This window comes from Balaenoptera musculus, chromosome 3, assembly GCF_009873245.2.
Source record: "Balaenoptera musculus isolate JJ_BM4_2016_0621 chromosome 3, mBalMus1.pri.v3, whole genome shotgun sequence".
Classification (NCBI taxonomy): Eukaryota; Metazoa; Chordata; class Mammalia; order Artiodactyla; family Balaenopteridae; genus Balaenoptera; species Balaenoptera musculus.
The window spans coordinates 99,948,289-99,969,318 of NC_045787.1; the positions used below are offsets into that span (position 1 = coordinate 99,948,289).

Here is a 21,030-nt window from a genome sequence, read left to right on the forward strand (position 1 = left end):
TAAACAAAGCAAGCAAACTCTTTCCATGTTGGGTAAAAACAATTAAATAACTTGGTATTTTTTCAATAAAGAGAAAACAATGTATGGTAACACTCGATTTACTCTGTACATAGAAGCATATTATCAGAATGTACGTTAAAGTTAAGAAAACAGGTTAAAAGCCATAGGTTACAGAAAGTGAAATCTGTTTAGAAAACACATTAATTATTACAGAACTTGGAAAAAGGAAAACTGATTCTGATTTTAGAGGAGTAAGCAGTATTTACCGAACTCTGCAGTATTAGTGTGGTACCCACCCCCCCACCCCCTGCCCCACAAACTGTCCCCCAAAGATGTCTATCACATCCTAATCCCTGGAAGGTATGAATATGTTACCTTACATGACAAAAAGGGAATTAAGGTTGCAGATGGAGTTAAGGACACCCTGAATTATTGGGGTTGATCCAGTCTCATCACAGGAGTAACAGTAAAGAGAAGGCAGAAAAGGAGATAGAGAGACTCAAAGTGTGAGAAGGACTCAATCTGCTCTTGCAGACTTTGATGAGGGAGGAAGGGGCTGTGAGCCAAGAAGTGCAGTAACCTCTAGGAGCTGGCAATGACCCTCAACTGACGGTCAGCAAGAAAACAGAGACCTCAGTCCTACAACTGCAAGGAACCGATTCTGTGCCTGATTTCAATAAGCAGGACATAGACTTTCATCCTAGAGCCTCCAGAAAGGAATGTAGACTGTGGATACCTCGATTTTAATCTGGAGAGACCCATTCTGGTCTTCTGACCTACAGAACTGTAAGATACACATGTGTTGTTTTAAATCACTAAGCATGTAATAATTTGTTAACAGGAGTAGAAAACTAATACACTTAGCATCGAAACTGGTAGCAGCTCTCGTGAGCAGGGATGAGGAACTAAACAAATGAGTTACAAGCGTTCTTAAAAGGACTGCCGAGTCTTAGATCCTGGCTTGAGGAAGCCCAGTCTTCTCCTTGCCAAATGTCATTGCATATACTCAACAGCTGTTGGCTGCCTAAATTTAATTCTGTGAGAACAGATTTGTATAATAACCTTCCATCAGCCCCAAATACTCTCCTTTTCTCAGAAGTGGTCAGTCTTAGTCCTAACATTTCATCCCTAAGACCTAAGAAGTCTGTGATCTCATTTTATCTCACGCATTCTGTGACTCACATACTGAAAACTTAATTGTCTAAAGGAGGAGCCAGCAATCTTTTCCCTAAAAGGTCAGATAGTAAATATTTTAGGCTTGTGCACCACATGTTCTGTGTCATAATTACTCAACTCTGCTTTTGTAGCATGAAATCAGCACTCGATAATATGTAAATGAATGTGTATGGCTCTGTTTCAATAAAACTTTATTTACAAAAACAGGTGATGGGCTGGATTTGGCCCACAGTCTGTAGTCTATAGTTTGCTGACCCTAGTCTAAAGAATGAATAAAAAATAAAAATACGTAAGAGCACTCTACTTTTCCCACTTTGAAATTTGGAACTGCGTGTCAAGTTTTTTAGAAAAACATTTAGTGAGGGGTTAAAACAGATGAAGAAAGATTAAAAGGAGATTAAACTCCTTTTATAGGGTTTTTAGGTGTCGGAGTGAATTATGACACAGTCAAGAAAACTATTTGGAGGCAGTTAGATTGACTGATGACAGAAATCCCAAGTATGAATGGAGAAAAAAAGGACTCTATTCTCTAGATTCTAAAAAAGCCCTCAGAAAGGACTAATCAACTTTAAGTATAATATATGAGCATGTGAAATATGAATATATAAAAATATGTGAGCATATGTCTAGTATACTAGTCTGCTAGGGCTGCTGTAACAAAGTACCACAAACTGCCTGGCTTAAACAACAGAAATTTATTTTCTCACAGTTCTGGAGGCTAGAAGTCTGAAATCAAGGTGTTGACAGGGTTGGTTCCTTCTGAGGGCTGTGAGGGAGAATCTATTCTGTGCCTCCCTCCTAGTTTTTGGTGGTTTGCTGCCAATCTTTGGCATTCTTTGGCTTGTAAATGAATTACCCTGATCTTTGCCTTCATGCTCACGTGATGCTCTCCCTGTGTGTGTCTGTCTCTGTGTCCAAATTTTCCCTTTTCACAAGGACATCTCATACTGTATACTTTCTACTTATATACACATATATTAGGGAAACTTTTTCTATGTCATAGATATTCAAATATATTATTCTTAATAGCTGCCTTTATAGAAATAATTCTAAATTATTTACTCAGTCTTATTGATGATCATTTAGGTTATAGTTTTTTTTACTAATGTGAATAATAAATATCTTTTTGGGTACTTTTGATTGCATCCTCAGGAAAATTTCTGAATTATAAGGATGAAGGTTATGCACATTTGTAAGATTTTTAGATTTACTGCAACTTACCACAAATTATCATGAAAAAAATTTATACCTGTTAATTTATGATAGTGGCCATGTGTCAGAGAGCTTATATATTTTGGTTTGTTTTTCCCAGACAGACAATGCAACGTGTCACACTGCAGAACCAGCTCCAACAACTTCTAGAAGCCCAGAAATCAGAGGGCAAATCACTCCTTTCTTCGCCCAGGTAATAAATACCAGGAACATTGGTGGTTAGAATTCTTAACTGTCTTTAATGTGTGAGCCTTCTTTTGGACTTTCTTTTAATATCTTTTAAGAAGGTAACAGAAAACATTTTATTCTTATAAAGAGGAATAAAAATGAGCTATCACATGGAAAAAGGCACTGGACCTAGGGTCAGAAGACTTGAGTTTATCTCTGGCTGTGCCATTTCTTCTTTCCAGGACTATAAACAAGGCACTTACTCTTTCAGAGTCTTTTATTTCTTCATCTATGAAATGGAAATAAGGGTATGTAGGTTCATAAGGTTGTTGAAGATGGGATTAATTGAGAAAATTTGTGCAAAATTAATGTATATACAATAAAACAGTAGATAAATTTTGTAGTCAAAGCATAAGGTATGAGGCACACTATACTGGTTATGGTTGCCACCATGGAATGTTTGTAGATTGCTTGAAACAGATATTCATTATCCTTATTTCAGTCTTAGTGATTTGTAAGTTATTAGTGGCATTTAAGCCACGCAGTGATTTGTGGCTGAGTTATTTTAACCCAGTAGGAAGTCATCTCGTATGTCCTTCATCCTCTTTCAGTTCACCGTCCTCCCCAGCTTCCAGAAAGTCCCAATGGAAATCCCCAGATGCAGATGATGAGCCTATAGGCAAAAGCAAACCAGGAATCCAAGAGGGGATTCAAGTTCTTGGAAGCCTGTCCGCATCCAGCCGGGCTAGGGCCAAAGCTAAAGACGAAGATTCGGATAAAATCCTACGCCAGTTATTAGGAAAAGATATTTCAGAGAATGTCTGCACCCAGGAAAAGCTGTCCTTGGAATTCCAGGATGCTCAGGCTTCTTCTAGAAATGCAAAAAAGACCCCACTGGAGAAGAGGGAACTGAAGTTAGCCAGGCTGAAGCAGCTGATGCAGCGGTCGCTGAGTGAGTCCGACACAGACTCTAATAACTCTGAGGAGCCCAAGGGCACGCCCGTGAGAAAGGCCGACAGGCCCAGACCACAGCCTGTCGTGGAAAGCGTGGAGAGTATGGACGGCGCAGAGAGCTTACACTTGATGATAAAGAAGCACAGCTTGGCATCGGGACGCAGGTTTCCTTTCAGTATCAAGGCCTCCAAATCTCTGGAGGGCCACAGCCCATCCCCCACCTCAGAGAGCAGCGAGCCAGACTCGGAATCCCAGGGGCCAGGCTCGGGAACCACTCCCCCAAGCCAGCCCTCTGGAGAACCCCCTCAGCCCAGCCCCGACAGCACAGCTGCCCAGAAAGTGGCCACGAGTCCCAAGAGCGCCCTCAAGTCCCCATCTTCCAAGCGCCGGACGTCACAGAACCTGAAACTCAGAGTTACCTTTGAGGAACCTGTGGTGCAGATGGAGCAAAGTAGCCTTGAACTGAACGGCGAGAAGGACCGAGATAAGGGCAGGACCCTCCAGCGGACCTCCGCAAGCGGCGAGCCAGGGGATCAACTGAAAAGGCCTTTTGGAACCTTCCGATCCATCATGGAGACGCTAAGTGGCAACCAGAACAATAATAATAACTATCAGGCATCCAACCAGCTGAAGACCTCCACCCTGCCCTTAACCTCACTTGGGAGGAAGACCACAGACGGTAAGGGAAATGCCGGGAGCTCTGCTAGCAAAGGAAAGAATAAGGCGGTGAGTGCTATTTGGAGAATATCCCTTTTATTCCTTTAAATTAATTATATTGTTCCTAACACTACAGATTGTTGCCCTTGGCCACCTTGAGGGGATCCCCAGGAGAATTCCAAAGGATTCATGAAAAGCCAAATCCATGCGTTTCTAATGAGATATGTCGTGTTAGAGTACATTCTGAAAATGCTCTAAGAGAGAAAGATTAAACAAATCACAGGAGATTGTATTCTGGTCCCTAAATTTCCCTAAGTAGTTTTTGGTTTTTTTTTTCTAAGATCTTTATTGGAGTATAATTGCTTTACAATGGTGTGTTAGTTTCTGCTAAGTAGTTTTGATCCTTGAGAATTAGGAGTCATAGACCGGGAGGCATTTCTACAAGATTAGACTACTAATTGTTGTGAAATCAGGCCCTTCTTTGGCACTGACTCTGCCTCAGGAAGAGTTAGTTCTCCTCATGTGACTGGATAGTTTATTCTCCAGCCCAATTAAACAACACATAAATAGAAACTCTGTTTCTAAACTACTCAACTTTGGAAGGACCTTTAGAGTGAATACACCACGGGGACCCCCACGTTGGCGTTTTACGACACAAGCCCCTAAGGAAGCTCTAGTGGTGTGAAGTGCTTGCCAGCGCCCAGGGGACAGCAGAGTATGCCATGAACTACATTGTGTAATTGCATTTGTTGTAAAACCATGCACTATAATCTGGATTTAAATCCAGTGAATAAGAGATACAAACATCTTTTTAGGCAACATTTCCTGCATGCTCTGTGCATGCCATGCCCTTAAAAAACATGGTATAGCAGCCAAAATGTGAAACTCTCTGAGGAACAGAAGCATCCAGAATATCCATCCTGCTAACCAGAGAGTCACACCTGCATCATTTATTATTTGCTATAAGGTAAAATCCCATTCCACTGAGGTCTAAGAACTGTGCAAATTCTTTTTTGCAATACCAAAATCAAGTTTTAGTTAATATCACTCAAATTAACTGAACACAAATTTTAATTACACTGATTTCCACCGAGTTGTCTTTGTTATAAAAGACGTTAGCATGTATTTGCTTCAGCTAGAAAAGTCACACTTGTGCCCCAAACACCAGACCTTTTGGATTAAATATGTCCAAACTTAACATTGCTGGAATAAAACTTTTCCAGGTGACTTAAGGGTTCCTCTCGCTCAAGTCAAAGATCTCAGCAGTTCCCCAGGCTCCTTAAAGTATGTCTGAAGCTTCTACCCTTTAATCTGTCTCCTGCATGCCTCCTGTTTATTGAGACTTGTGCATGTGCTGAGCTTGTTGCATGTGTTCAGATGATTTTTAATCGCACCTCTCTAGGAGATGTACGACAGCTGCCTCAATCTTTCCTCTAACACGCTGATTGAAGAGCATCTGTGTGACTATGCACGGTACGTGGTGCTAGGGGTGTATTGCTCAGCAGTGCCATGCCTTCACTGTGAATTGCATGATCTTTTACGTGGCAGTCCTGGAGCACCTTTCCCAGGGGCTGACACCAAGGAAGTAGAGAATTACAACTCTTTCCCCAAATAGAAGAAGGCAGACTTGTAACTGGGCCTTAGAAAGGGAGCAAGTACCCTATTGGAGGGGCTTCAGTCCAGCAGCAGAGGGCAGAGGAATCTACTCAGATCACAAATATGCTGTGCTTCCCAACTGACCTTGGCTTTCAGTCTTTGTTTTAATGGAGTCAAGTACCAAGTAAGTATAGAAATGAAATTTCCTGCCATGGGTAGAATGAGTCAACCTCTGATCAGAATCAGAACTTTGAAACAGAGCTGAGGTTTTCCTTCATTGCTGGTTATAGACTGAAAGCTCCTTTAGTCAGCAGTCTGCTGCCCTCAGGAGAAGTGAGGTCCTGCCACGCTGTAGTTCCTCTACCTCAGCGTTTGGAACCGCAATGCTCGTCCATAAGCCGGTCTCTGAGCTCCCACCAACAAAACAATGGCCTTTCTCAGACAGAATGTTTGTGATTCAAAATGTACGGAGGGTGTATATAAAAGGATCATCTCCAAGGTCCCCAGTGGCTCAGTCTCCTCCTTGAGCAAAGTCCTTCTTCAGCATAGCTTTCCTTCTTCCCCCAGGGATACATACAACTCCCTAACAGAGCAGGGAAGAGGAGAGGACTAAGAAGAGGGCAGTTGATGGGGAGTTAAGTCAGTCAGTGCCTCTTGACAGGTTTATTTCAGAAGAGTTAAACCCCCAACACCCTTTTAAAAGAGACTAATCATTTAAATTAAAAGAAAGCTGTGGCACACCTTTCAGCACCCTTCCAAAATCCTCCAAAACATTTGTGTGGATGTGTGTGTGTGTGTGTGTATGTATATAATAATTACAGGTACACAAATACAAGTGAATGTGTTGTGAGTGTAAATGTTAGTTCAGAATTCTAAGGTGTAAGAAATGTCACTCTCCTTTTTTTCCCCTCTAAATCACGTTTAATCTGCTCCAGGTCTCCATTCAGGCTAGAGGAAAAGTAAATCTCAGTCATTTTAGGGGGTTCCCCTGGGGTCTCATTAATTCCATGAGTTGAAGGAAGCACCTTGGAGCTTCGGTATTTACTGCTCACCAGCATTCTGCTTGGGTCAGGCTCAACATGCTGCCTAAGTCTCGGCTGCTTCCTGCCACACTGGGGCAGGGCATCTTGGCCAGTGCTAAAAGCCCAATGCCTGGGGTGGGAAGGAGATAGAAAAAAATAACCCTTGCCTTCCCAGACATTGGTATAGGTCCACTTCTATTTCTTCCAACCTATCTTCCCCACCCCTCTGCGTCCCCATCTTAGGTTCTGTCTTCTGGTGCCTGGAAAATTCTGCTTTTGTCCTTAAGCAGAAGTCACCAAAAATACCCTGAGGTAAGGAAGCACAAAGGCTTGGCAAACTCCTTGGGAGGGGGAAGGAGAAAAACTCTCATTTCTTCCAGGTTCCTACAGCACCTGGAAACAAGACAATTAGTATCCCAGTAGATTCTCCTGCCAGATATATTTCATCCTGTCTTCTTACAAGTAAGGAAGGGAACCAAGCTAACAATCTACTGTAATAGGATTACAAAAATCAGAACACAAAAGGAGGTTATGAGGCTACTCAGACATCCTACAACTGGGTTAACACTTTCCTACTCAGTTTAAGGAACAGTCCTTCTGAAGGCTCAGTTTTGAACCTGTCAGGTTCACTGGCTTTATGTATTAACAGAGTTTTCCTTCAGTGAAAAACAGAAACCCCAAAATTATGATATTCGATGTAGTTAAATAAACATCCAGACCCCTTCCCCTCCCTACCTTATAAATTAACTTATCCCTTATCGTGGCTGTAGTTTGGCATGTGTTCTATGGAAAGTGAAAACCCACTAGTTTGTTCATGGCATATGGGGAAGGTTTCTCTGATTCATCATCACACAGAGGCAGGGAGAACCAGCTCAGTCCACTCCTTAGATAAAGCAAGGGTAGATGTATCTAGTTGAGATAAAGATTCCTCAGAGAGATGAACTAACATGGGAATGTGGACATGAAAAATACCTAAGTGATTCTGGTGCCTGCTTCATTTTGCCTGTGGGACCCATAGAAAGGGCATCCCACAGAAAGATGCAAGAAAGAAAGGAACCCAAGTGTCCATCTGTCTTTAAATCAGTGATGCCTTTAAATCTTGGCCTAAGAATTTGCTTGAAGGCCACATGGTTCCTCTTGGGAGCAGGGACTGCCCAGGATCATATAACTTTGGAAAGCAATGGCAGTCATTGGGTTGGAGTTGGCTCTAAGCATTATGCTGCTGGTGGCCCTATCAGTATAGCCCTGGGAGAAAGAGTGAGGCAGTGGACCCTTGTTCCAGGTCTATACTGGAATCACATTTTAGTTCCTAGGATTTTTTTTTTCCCTAGTAAAGGAAAAATAGGGACAATAAATACAACATTTAAAAGAATGTCAGCTGTGTGAGGGGGTTCTGCTTGCTATTTATTTTTCCAAATTGGTCACAGCTTGATAGCAAAGAATCTAAATTTCTTTTCAATGCCCTATAAAATTAGATTCAACTCTATTACTCTGAATAGCTTTTCCAGTGTGTTTCAACTGCGGAGGATGACTTTGTTTATAATAAGCAGATTTATCTTTCCTTTTTCTTATAAAGGACAAGTTGGTCTTGAATTATTACAACTCCAAAGGAATGTTTGCAGTTACTTATTTTAAAATGCCAGTAAGACATTCATTTCCCAGAGTTTAAGTCTATCCAAGATCTGTAACACTTGAAGTGAGCATTGATTCTAGTTACTGATAGGCAGAGGGCATTAACCCCTGGCCACCACTGGTCACATCGCCTTTGACCACAGAGGCACTGTAGCCTGAGGGGCTAGCATCAGGAAACCCCTAATCCTAGCGCCAACATGCGAGTAGACTCCTCAAAAAGACATTAAGCGATAAACACCATTAGTGCAGGTTTTACTGCCAAGGAATTAGCCACACTGGGAATTATACATCCGGACCCAAGAGCTAGTAGCCCATATTTTACATAGATGTCAAGATTGTTCAACAGCCACTTCAAAGAGAGTGGTAAGTTTGGCCTGAGTTGATGTGAGGGTATGTCAGTGGTCATCTGCTGTGCCCAATTGGAGGTCAGAGTTCAGGGCACCCCTACCACCAGCGCGCGCGCACACACGCACACACACACACACACGCACACGCACACACACACATTTCTGTCCTTATTGTCAGGACATATTACTAAACAGAAAAATGAGCAAAGACAGGGAAGACATTGGGAAGGTAGAGGTGAGGCCCTGGCTGAAACCTGTCCTGAGTAGAGCATACCCTCAGCCCCACTGAACAGCATTTCCAGAATCATGATGGAAAATGCAGTCAGCACAAAAAGGAATCCTTGGTAAACAAAGGCATCTTTGCCATCATTTCTCTGGATATAATCAAATAACCACATTTTAATCTTAAATTTTTGATCTCAAAGTATTTTCATAGGCTTTTTAAGGATCTTGAAGGGATAATTATATAATTACCTAGTCATAGGTATGTTACCAAGGTAGCTGAGAGTATGTTGATTGCATAGTTCTAGAGTGAATCCCCTCGAGCAGACTGAATCTTACCAATGTAACAGTTCAGAAAAGTTTGTTAGAATCCTAGTACTAAAAGGGCACTGAGTAACACTATAGACATTAGAGTTTCTGCCCCAAAACTGTACTTTCAAGTTCTAATCTCTGATCGGAAGTATGTTTTTCTGTGTTTTCGTGTCTAATATACTAGCTCTGGGGTCCAGAGCCAATGAGTCAGGAGGAGTACCATGGTGTACCTGGGGTGACCACCTCTGCTCCAGAAACCCCTAGAGCCTGTCTGGTCTCCTTCCCCTGCCCCCCTTCCCATGTTTCCCCAGTGTTCTCTGTTTCTCCTGCCCAAATCTTGTCCCGCCCACCCCACCTCTGCCTCCCTAGGGTTCACATTCATTTCAGAGAGAAAACCCTTATTTCATATGGAAGCTTTGTCCCTATGACGTGGAGGAAGGAGATCCCAATCTTGAACCATTTCTCCAGATTACATTCATTAAGTGACAGCTTCTCCTTTGAAACGGGTCACAATTTTGCATTGTCCTTGGCTGTTGCATAGGAGGATCTTGTGTGTGGAGAAAAATGCCCATGTTATGGGGGATTGTTAAAATATTCAGATATTTCCAGTGTCTGGGCACAACTTAGCAAATTTTATAAAAGCTGCCAGAGTTTGCAAGATTCATGAGAGCATAATTCACAAATGGATTTTCTATTCATAAATTCCTTATACCCTCTGGGGAAAGGAGAAAGCGTGTTCCATCACAGGAAGACAGTAGAACAAGGTTTAGTATCAAAATATAATGAGTTGAGACATAGAAAAAGCTATTGCAACTAAGACCCCATGTTCTACCTTAAAGCACTGCCCTTGGAAGGCAAGAAATAAACGTGTAGAACACCCATGAGCTATAGGTAGGAGGGTACAGGGGGGAGATCTGCCTTGGAAACCAAAATTATCCCACTAGAAATACATTCCTTCCGCATGCTAATCCTGGTTTAAGTGTAGTCGCAAAAGTTATGAACAAAGAACTCCCTTCTTCCACCTCCAGCTTCCTTTCCTCCCCCTCCCCAGTCTGGTTTTGAATTGTGTAATTCCAAAGGGGATGAATATAGAACCCGTGTCATATTTGCACCACATGTCTGCCACCACTAGAGTGTCTGCACATTAAAAGAGCTGGGTCTGTCTATAAACTTTCTTAAGGCTGGACTTTTAAAGAAGCAGCAAGTCATTTGAGGTTTAAAAGTATCGGGTAGAGACTTTACCCAAACGCCTTCCAGTACCTTCACTGAGAATCTCTGCTCCAACCACAGCCAGTTGGGATTTTCCTTCCCACGCTGAGAACAGTGCAGCTATATGACTCTCCTGGATGTCAGATCCCTGGATTGCCAGTGCCCTTGTTTCAGTGATGTCCTTAGCAATAAGCCACGCATTTTGCTGTGCCAGAATAAGGCATGTCCCTTCATTCAGCAAGATCATAATCAAGAGAAAATTAAGAGAGGATACAGTTAAAACATGGTCTACTCGATGAAAGGTATAACTTCCTGACACCGGTGACCCGTGGTGGCGCTATCATATCCAAGTCTGTACCCCAATGTCTAGCTTGGTGCCTGGCACATGGTAAGGATTTCAGAATATTTGGAGAGAGAGGGAGAGCTAGAGACAGGAAAAGGAGGAAGAAGAGGGAAAAGAAAACTAAAAAGGACCAAGCCTGTCATCCCACAGAAAGAATGGTATGCTCTGTAGAAATCTAGGCCTTTTGTTTACAAGTCTACCCTCCTACAGTGAGTTTCATATTGGGTATTTCAAGTATACGTTTTTATTCTTTGAACCAGAATCTCATTTTTTTTAGTAGATGGGATTTATAGATATGCTGTCAGTGAAGCTCTGAAGGAGATCACAAAAGTAGCTAAGTAAGTCTACCTGTTTTGGCTATCAGTGGAAAATGTAGTGCCTACCCGTGGGCCATTTTAGGCAGAGTCTCTAAAATAACTTGCCATCTGGTCACCCTGGTCTGTAGAAATATGGAATCCATGCCTAGATGAGTCAGCAAGTTAGATTACTTGAAAAACTGTTATTTAAATTTAAGCCTTCTTTCCAATTTTGGTCACAGAGAATGTGATTTCATATCCAAAAATGAAATCAAGGAGCAGCAAATTATCTGACTAATTCATGCCAGAATTACCCAAACACTTTTGCCTTTTTTCTTTTTTTTTTTTGAATACTGGTAATTCAGGGCTAAGTAATTGAAGGGTTCAGGGAGACTTGAATCATCCTGATATTATTCAGATAAATGCCTCAAATTAACATTTTACTTGGTATTGACTCAACTCTAATCATGCTGGGTTTTGTCCTGCAGAAAGTGATTTTAGTGTTTTTGAGCACAGCACCCCTTATATTAAAGTAGAAATACTCCATCCATGTCTAAATGATGATGATATTCTTAGACTACAACCTAAGTTTGTTTAAGTTTTATTTATTTGTAGTTTAATTTTTTGTCAAAGTGCTATAGGTACATGTGATAGTAATGTAGTCTTATGACAAAAACTGGCTGTCCCTGTGCCCAACCTACTCTGTTCTCTATTCCTACTCTCCTGAGTCAACTGCTTGCTTGTCTTTAGGTGTCTTCTCTAGTATTCTGTTATTTCTTTTTCTTTTTCTTTTTTTTTAATTTATTTTTGGCTGCGATGGGTGTTTGTTGCTGCACGTGGGCTTTCTCTAGTTGCAGCGAGCGGGGGCTACTCTTCATCACGGTGCTTGTGCTTCTCATTGCGGTGGCTTCTCTTGTTGTGGAGCACGGGCTCTAGGCGTGTGGGCTTCAGTAGTTGTGGCACGAGGGCTCAGCAGTTGTGGCTCACAGGCTCTAGAGCACAGGCTCAGTAGTTGTGGCGCATGGGCTTAGTTGCTCCGTGGCACGTGGGATCTTCCCGGACCAGGGCTCAAACCCGTGTACCCTGCGTTGGCAGGCGGATTCTTAACCACTGTGCCAGCAGGGAATTCCCTGTATTTCTAAATAACATGCTCATACAGACTTTCAATTTTAGATATTATCTCTACTGCCTATTGGCATCCTACTATAGAAGATAAAAATGATAGCTACCACTTATAAAGCACTTACCATGTACCAAAGAATATTCCAGGTTCTTCATGCATATTGACTGTTTTAATTTTCACAATGAATGACACAATATGGTAGATACTATTATTATCCAAATTTTGCAGATTGGAAACCAAGGCACAGAGAGATTATATATCTTGCCCAAGGTTACACAGTAACAGTGGTAATAAATTATGTAGCCAGGGTTTCAACTCAGTCAGTCTGGTTCCAAAATCCATGTTCTCAACAATGAACCAAATTTATCCAGCTCTATTTTGGCAACCAACACTGCCCCCCACTCCAACACACACACACACACACACACACACACACACACACACACACACCTGCTTCATCTTCCCACCATCAATATAGTTGTATCACTTTTTGGGGTTATAAATTAGTATTTGGTGTTTATTATTATTATGACTATCTAAATATTCATCACAGTGGATCCATGCAGCATACTATTGTTACATTTCCTTATTCATGTAACTTTATGTTTTTCCTTGGAGATAATAATTTTGATTTTTAAGTTTACAGTTTATTTCCAAACACTCTGCTGGAGACAGAACCCTTCTTTCGGTGCATTCAGACAAATCAGGTACCTCTGGTGTTTCAGTCTGTTCACAGAGACACCGTCTTTCCTCTTACCCAACTCTGGACTGCGGCTATCTGGCAGTGCCACACAGCTGTCATCTGCAGTTTCCCACATACATCATTCTGGGAATTCCTTTTGCTTCTCTCCTGTGTAGAGCCCTACTTCCTGAATCTATCTTTTCCCCTTTTTTTGGTTTATTCTCTTACTTTGGTAAATATATCTTCCCATCCTATGGAGGTGAAGGGGGTGCTAAAATTTTTGAGGCCTTGCCTGGCTGAAATATCTTTGGTTTGCCCTCATATGGATTAAGAATATTTGGCTGGGTATAGAATTCTGAGTAGGAAACTATTTTCCCTTAGAATCTTGAACACATTGTTTCATTTTCCTCAATGTGTCTGTCAAGAAGCTCAATTCCTCTGTAATTGCTAATCCCTTGAAAGCTTTTACGATTTTCTCTTTATCCCCACTGTTTTGATTTCATGATATTTTGCCATGATTCCATTCTCATTCCTGGGGTGTGGGCACTCAGCCCGCTTTTTAAATCTGGAAACATACACACTTCAACTCTGGGAAGTGTTTTGTACAATATCTTTGAAAATTTTATCCCCTCCAATTTCTCTGTTCACTTTTCTGGAAATACTATTATTCTAATGTTCAACCCATTGGACTAATCCTTTTCTAACTATTTTTTTCTACTTTTCTAACGATTTTCTAACCATTCTTCTGTATTTATCCATACTTTGGCTTTCCCTAAAAGTTCTTTCTAGAATATTTACTGAACTTTACCTTCCAACCTTTCTAATTTTTTATTTCGGCTATTATAGTGTTAATTTCTAATAGGACTTTGTTGGTTTTCTCTTTGTTCCTTGTTCATGGCATTATATATGCAGAATTTATTTAAATTTTACAATCAAATACAAGTGTATATTTTTATCTTTTCTTCCTTTTTACAATAAAGGCATACTGTACAAACAGTCTGTCTTTTTGCTTTTTTCCACCTAACACATTGGAGGTCTTTATGTATTAGTATAGAGAGAGCTTCTTTATTCTTTTACATAGCTACATATTATTTCATTGTATGAATGTACTATTTTTAATCCTTTCTATGTTTTTATTGAGAGTCTGGTCTCGTTGATTTGTAGCAGCTCTTTATATATTACACATTATAAAAACTGACCCTTTGTGATATGAATTGCAAACATTTTCCCTGGTTTTTCTTTTCTTCTTGTTACAACTTTTTGAAGTTCTCATCACCTCCCTATATTACCTTTATTCACTTTGAATTCTGTTTCTCTGTTTATTTTGGATTTTGTCTGTCATAGTAGCACTTCCCTCAAAAGTCTGGTGATCCCTGACTCATTCATATTTAGGAACAAGACACTAAAGTTCAATTAGAAGCTCTGACTTTATGGGTGAGGCTTGTTGACTGGTAGATGTTTCTTCACACAGACTGATTAAGTACTAGGCTCTTTTGTTGGGAAACTCCCTAATTGTCAGTATTTGTAGGACTTTTCTTTTGGAAGTTGATTTCTCAAGATAAGGAAACTCCAGTCTCCTTCTAGGGCCTATTAACCTGATTGCCAGGAATCTGTAGGTCAGACCAGCAGGAGATGGGTTAATAATTGTGTTCTATAGGGACTTTCACTTAATCCCATGGTTTCCAGCCCCTTTAGCTGAAATCAGAGTCTCTCTGGTCCATGCCTTGCAAACTGTAACCTCCAGTCTTTCTTCACATTGGGAAAGGGACAGTCACCTGGCTGCACTGGGTCAGGAAGGTAATCTGGGGTATGAACTACTACTTCCAAAAAGTTTCAAATAATCTTTTCATTTTCAGCACTCACACAGCCCCACTGTCACTTTCAGAAATTCATGGCACTTCTAGTTCCCGAGTCTTGCAGCGCACATCAGTTTACTGGGTTCCCTGACTATAGGCTTAGATTTCTGCTTTTCCTGCCTGCTCTGCTAAGTCAGTTCCACATATCGATCCATCCTCCTGTTTCTGAAATATTGTTGGCATTTTGTGTGTTATCATCTCCTCTCTCATTTCCCTTTATTCATTTAGGTTGATGCTTTTTTCTTTCTTTACTTTCATTTTAGTGTTGTTTTGTAAGAAAGGGATGATAAATCTATGTTTTTAATCCATCGTGTTTAATTGGATGTTCCTAAAACATTTTTTAACCAACCAGGTTTTTCTTCCACCCTCTTCCCTTCCTTGCCCATGAACAACTCTCTGAAGTTCTATTCAGATGAATAAATAAAAATAAGAATTAATAGACTACATGGTCTTTGTAAGCAAGTACGATTTTGAGGCCATAAAAACCCCAAGCCACGTGCGGTTCTCCATCCAAATGTGTCTTCACGTGAGCGAGTACCATTCCCAGAAATAGTTTGTTTTTGTCTGGTATAGCAACAAGAAGGAATTTAGTAATATGTAAGCTTGCTCAAACTCAGAAGATAACTCCTCTCTGGAAGATTTTATGCTCAGAATGGGACTAATATCTCATGAAGATGAATGCTTCTACCCAGAGGGTAATTCACTTAAAAAGCAAAACTGTTCCTAGGCTTGAGCTGGTACTTCTTTCCATAGGCTTATGAGGTATCAAGTATTGAGGGAAAACAGCATTATTTTTCCCTAGGTTCTTCTTTTTCCCATAGATTTACCTACTTGTGGTCATCCAACATGCTACTACTCAGTAATCACACACCCAAAGAAAAAGCATTTCCTTTAAATTACTAACACTCAAGCTTACTGGAGAATAAAAGGTGTCACCAGTGGATCCAGTGAATAAAATATAAAAATCTCTTGTTTCCACTCAACCAGCAGTACTATGCTTCCTATTTTGTTTGACTCTGATAAAATTCACTTGACTGTAGAATTTTGCCTGGATTCCAATCAGCATAATTGAGAAATTACTTCCAGGGCCAAATGTAAAGGTGTCCACAAAGTATGTTATTACATGACTATTTATTGGTTAAAGAGTGGTTTATATGAAAAGAGAATAATTTGCCTACTGGAATGAAGTATTCTTCAGTATGGTTTGTATGAGGATAATTTCCATTTTGGGTGAGCTCTTTAGTGGCATTGTATTGTAACTTGACCATAGTTTTATCTAATTTTGGCCTATGGTTTTTCTTCCGCTTAGGCATGATGACATCAACAGAAAAATGAAGAAATCCTGCAACATAAAGCACATCGCTGAGCTAGAGTCAAAAGAATTCTTCTTATAAATCACTTTTTTCTTATCTCTCATTGCTGCCCTTTGGACACCATTGGAAACGTCTGGACTGTCCTCTGCAGAAATAGAATCACGAGAACAGTGCATCACCAGCAGAAGAATAGACTATCGGGATGCCTTAAATTTATAGCACTAGAGTATATAAGACACATTTTTGGGTGATATTTGTATATATAACTTGTTTTTAAAGAGATGCTGTTTAAAAGCATGGTTGGGCAAATGTATGTTTTTTAAGATTGATTCAGCCTCCCCACAGGACATTCACCAAGCCACTGTCACCATTTTGTATTTCATCAACCGCATGGGTGTTTGCTGATGTTGGTTGAACTTCCCTTTCCCCATAACATGGGCAGTTTGGGCTCAGCTTCTCAATGAGACCAGGTCAGTGCTATTGTTTTCTGTTAAGAGTGTTTTTTCTGTCATTTCTACCTTTTGTGTAAAGGAAATAAAACAATGTTAACAGCCACCTATAAGCTTGGGCCACTTACCTTCTAATAAATCTGTGATGTTCTAATTTCTAAGGGGCTTTAAGAGTATTTTGACTGCTGATATTTTATTTCAGGAACAAACTGCCCAGTTGAGCTGCTTTCCCATAGGGGTCAAATAAAACATTCTAGTTTTCACTAAGTACTAAAGGATCAGACAAGTATATAAAGTAAGTCAGTTCCTTCTGTCTTCTCAGATCGCAGCGTTGACATGAGAAAATACTAATGACAGCTAAGGATTTAGCCCCTTTCCTGGGTCACTTTTTTCTGCCTCTAACACATGACGAGGCCTGTCTGATTCCTTTAGGAGACAGTGTGGAGCCTGAGTTCATAACAGCTCTATTGTTGATGCAGCTCTTTGAATCCATGTAAGAGTAAGTTCCAGATGGTTTTGTCCTATCATGTAAAAATATATTTCTGTTGCAACTTCAAGAGTTTTATTTTCAAAGGGTTGCCATGGCCTGTAAGAGGCCTGTCAAATTTTAGTTTGAAAGTAGAATGTATTCTTATCAGTAGGAGGGAGCAGTGTATGCTATTAACAGTTACTAGCAATGTTACTGCAGTCAAACGTGGGCCATTCTGTATCCTGGTGGACAAAATAGGTGAAGGTACTGAATTAGGAGGCGATCTTGCATAGGTGGATCATTTGACAAACTTAGGCTTGATGAAATGCAGTGACGTATAGATGAAGGAGCTAATATTAAAGTGCCTTTTATGTACCAGCCATGCTTATTTGTAGGTATTATTACTTCCATTGTATAGATTAGAAAATTAAACTTCAGAAAGTGTAAATCCTGTGTCCAAGGTACTACCACTAGCAATAGCAGAATTGGCTTTGGTACAAGTTTGCTCGTTATCCTCACGACACTATCCATCTGTCCTGCACGACACTATCTCCTTAGTGTGTAGACTAGCACACAGGAAGGGGGGGTTGTGGTGTTGGCTCTACTCCTGGACAACTCTTTGGTCTTAGGCAAGGGACACTGCCTCTTTGATAAATCTGGGAAATGGGGAGGCTGGCTTGCCTACACATCTAGGAGGTAGGTTCCTTCCAACTTACAGAGCAACGTGTCTATGAATTTCGGCCACGTTGCTCTGTCCTTGTTCAGGTCCTGTGAGTTCCTGTCATCAGAGCCTGGTGCCGTGTGAGGTTCTGCGTTTCTCACATTGTCTTTTCCTCCAATGAGATGCCCTATTCTGATTGTGGCGCCTTGGCTTCCTGTGCCCTCTTTGATTGCTTCCTCACATCTCACTGCTCTGTCCTAGTGTTTGAGATTCTAATAGAGACTATATGGCAAGCATATGTGAAATGTGGATTCCTGTGTTTCTTGCTTGGTGCAGAGGAGGTTACACAGGAGTCACATGTGAGCCAGCCTTTGGAACTTAGCCCTAGAATGGGGTCTGCAAAGGACGGAGGCCCAGAGAGTGCTCTCTCTGTCCCCCAGAGGCCCCAGTTTTGTTCTTCGACAGGCTGTGTTTTTAAACTTGAAAGTTGAAGGGAGCTGGGCATTCTGCAGGGATTTTATGAGCCAGACACAGAATTCCCAATTAAACACAGCAAAGAAAATGTGAAGAGTTTGAAAGAAAGAGATGTGCCTTGACCTAGAAAACTCTGGCAATTTGTTTATTGACACTATCATTTTAGATACCACAGTACTAAGCACAGAAGAACAAAGAATTTTTTAAAAAGGTAAAATAGGGAAGTCGAGCGGATTCAGATGAGCCAGACCACATGACAATGCATTCTATGTTTAATGATGTTGCTAGGACACTAAAAATGCTGGTTCTTAAATCACACATGTACATCTTTACCGTCCAAGTTCCTTATGACATGGATAAATTATATGTGCTTGAAATTAATAGAAATGATGTTTTCCTTACCACAAACTTAGTTTTGTACAGAATTTTAAAAATGAAAACACAAACTCTTACTTCTTTATAGAAATCAAGACTCATTTACATGTTAAAGAAAGAGTATGTTTCCTTTTAGTAAGCCCAGCTTTGGGGTCCCGGCCCTCACTCCCTCCCATCGGCCTAGTAAAACGAGTGAAGCTCTATCTGCATGCCTAATTACATGCAGCAGAGCAGGGAACTCAGCTCCGCTACAAAAAACTATCACAACATCTGTCAGCATCTTTTAAAGTCTGGCTGTTTTTATGTCACTAAAGGGACTTGTATTGCCAAAGTTCAACACATCAAATTAAGAATGTTTCTTAAAAAAGATAAGATACAAAACCTTCACCGCTATGAATGGTTTTAATTCCCATTATTAGTATCAAGACCTCAACCCTAATAAGAAAGTTCTAGAGGTACATCATGGGGTCGGGAGTGTGGATGAGACTCTGAAAGGTACCTTCAAGAAGCAAATTTTTACAAGTTTTTTTTTTTTTCTCTCAAAGTGTATATTCATAAGCCACATACTGAAACGTACAAGCTGGAGGAAATGACCATAAAAGAAATATTTGAATAATTCCCTGAAAGACTCCTTGACACAAAATGGGTTAAATGTTATTTCTTCAGTAGCCTCCTATGTGCTTAATGTTAAGTTGATAAAGCAAAGTAAGAATAAGGAATTCATTACAACAGGGTTGATACCATTTCCCCAGATAAAAATGGACTTCATGCTGTCTATTGCCCATAACTCTGATTTGTTGATCTATCTATGTGTCCTATGTTATCTCTGGTAACACATTATTCTTTAACTATTGCATAGTTTTATATAACTTTTCAAGCACTTGATTCGTGTCTCCTAATGAGACCATAAGTTTGTTGATCTCAACAGTCTTTGTTGTTGATCTCAATAGAACCACCTCTCATAGATGGTGGTTAATGAATATCTACTAGCAATTTTTTCAATATTCTTATATCCATCTCGTTTTCTTCTCATTTCTTCCCCATTCATCTTCTTCCACCCCTTCTTCTTCCTCTTTTTCTCTCCGTTTCCTCCCTTGCTCTCTCTCCTTCCTGTTTGCTGTCATCTTCTCTCCCTTTTCTTCTCTCTTGTCTACTCTCAATTCTCAAGATCTCTAAGCCCTTTATATGGATCTGCCTTGGAAGAAACCTGGCAAAGGAATTGCAGTAAGTAGAAATGTGTTGGACCCATGTTTTCAATGAAAAGTAAATCACCTCTCCCTTCTTGCCAAAGCATGTCAATAGAACACTGATTTTTCTATAAGCGGATGTGGTCAATAACCCATGATTGATCCATGCCAAGAATCAAGCCCTGTGCTAGGTACTCTCCTTGAAAAAAAGAGACCCAGAAGTCAGTATCAACGGTAGAGGGGCATACAAGGAGAGAGAGGTCTACCAAATTGTGTATTTGGAGGGACTTATGGAAAAAAAAAGTCTTCTAATTGGTTTATAGCAGTGGTTCTCAAATTTTGCTGCACATTAGAATCACCTGGGGAATCTTTTCCAAATCCAATGCCCAAGCCAAACCTCATAACAAATAAATCCAACTTTCTGGATAAAACCAACATCAGCATTTATAAAAACTGCCCCTGGACTCCAATGCACAGTCAAGTTTTAAAACCAGTGCCTCAAAGTGTGTTCGGGCACTGTCAGCATTGGCCTCAGCTGGGAGTGTATTAGAAATGCAAAATCTTCCTTCTGGCAGTTACCGTAGCCTCTATTTTTAATTTTGTGATGCTATGATCTATTGAGACAATATTTGAGAAGATAGCGTGACAGAAAAACACCCTTCCTCAAGGAGAGGGGAAGAATGATGTACCTCTTAAACCTGGGATAGGGTATGGAGAAAAGACTACTAGGTGTTCTAGGGAAGTGTCATTGGGAAGTGTCACATAATACTCTTATGTATAATGTGCCTATAAACTGAAAATCATATTCAATACTATAGTTTCATATGTAGGAAATTTATAAATCATATAATTATAGAAAGTGAGGCTTCTTTTCTGGATGGGATAGAAGACAGAACAATAATTTTTCCATAAAGGATGGGGTCACTGCACTTTTATGTTTAATCATAATGGGGCTAGCTTTTCAATTGTTATTTCCCCAAGTTTCCTAAAATCCATAGAAGTCAAGTCATCAGAAAACTACCCATCAGTCAGTGGCAATAACCAAGATAAAGCACACCGAAACAAAGACTAAAACCCACTCCCCAAACACCACTGCAGGGGCTCCCCATAATATGCCAGCAAGATGCACAATGTATTTTATGACCTCATTACACAGTACAGTGCTATACTGTGTGCCAGATATGTTCCTTTGTTTACATGACACACACACACACACACACACACACACACACACAGTGAATGCCTATCACGTGCACAACTCTGTCCCTAGTGGTGGAAATACAACTGAAAATCTA

At 40.5% G+C, this 21,030-nt stretch overlaps 1 protein-coding gene across 5 annotated transcripts in view; it reads left to right on the forward strand.

Annotated features, from left to right (window-relative positions):
- LOC118893416 (synuclein alpha interacting protein) overlaps positions 1–18,223 on the forward strand; it is a 149,394-nt gene extending 131,171 nt beyond the window's left edge. For 4 of the 5 annotated variants that reach the window (XM_036848947.1, XM_036848948.1, XM_036848946.1 and 1 more), the window contains exons 9-12: positions 2,489–2,581; positions 3,168–4,236; positions 5,570–5,640; positions 16,117–18,223. In XM_036848947.1, the coding sequence (XP_036704842.1) occupies positions 2,489–2,581; positions 3,168–4,236; positions 5,570–5,640; positions 16,117–16,201 (1,318 nt within the window). In that variant the 3' untranslated portion in view covers positions 16,202–18,223. The remainder of the gene's footprint in view (positions 1–2,488; positions 2,582–3,167; positions 4,237–5,569; positions 5,641–16,116) is intronic. The other variant, XM_036848951.1, reaches the window with a different exon arrangement.
- The last annotated feature ends 2,807 nt before the right edge of the window (positions 18,224–21,030 follow it).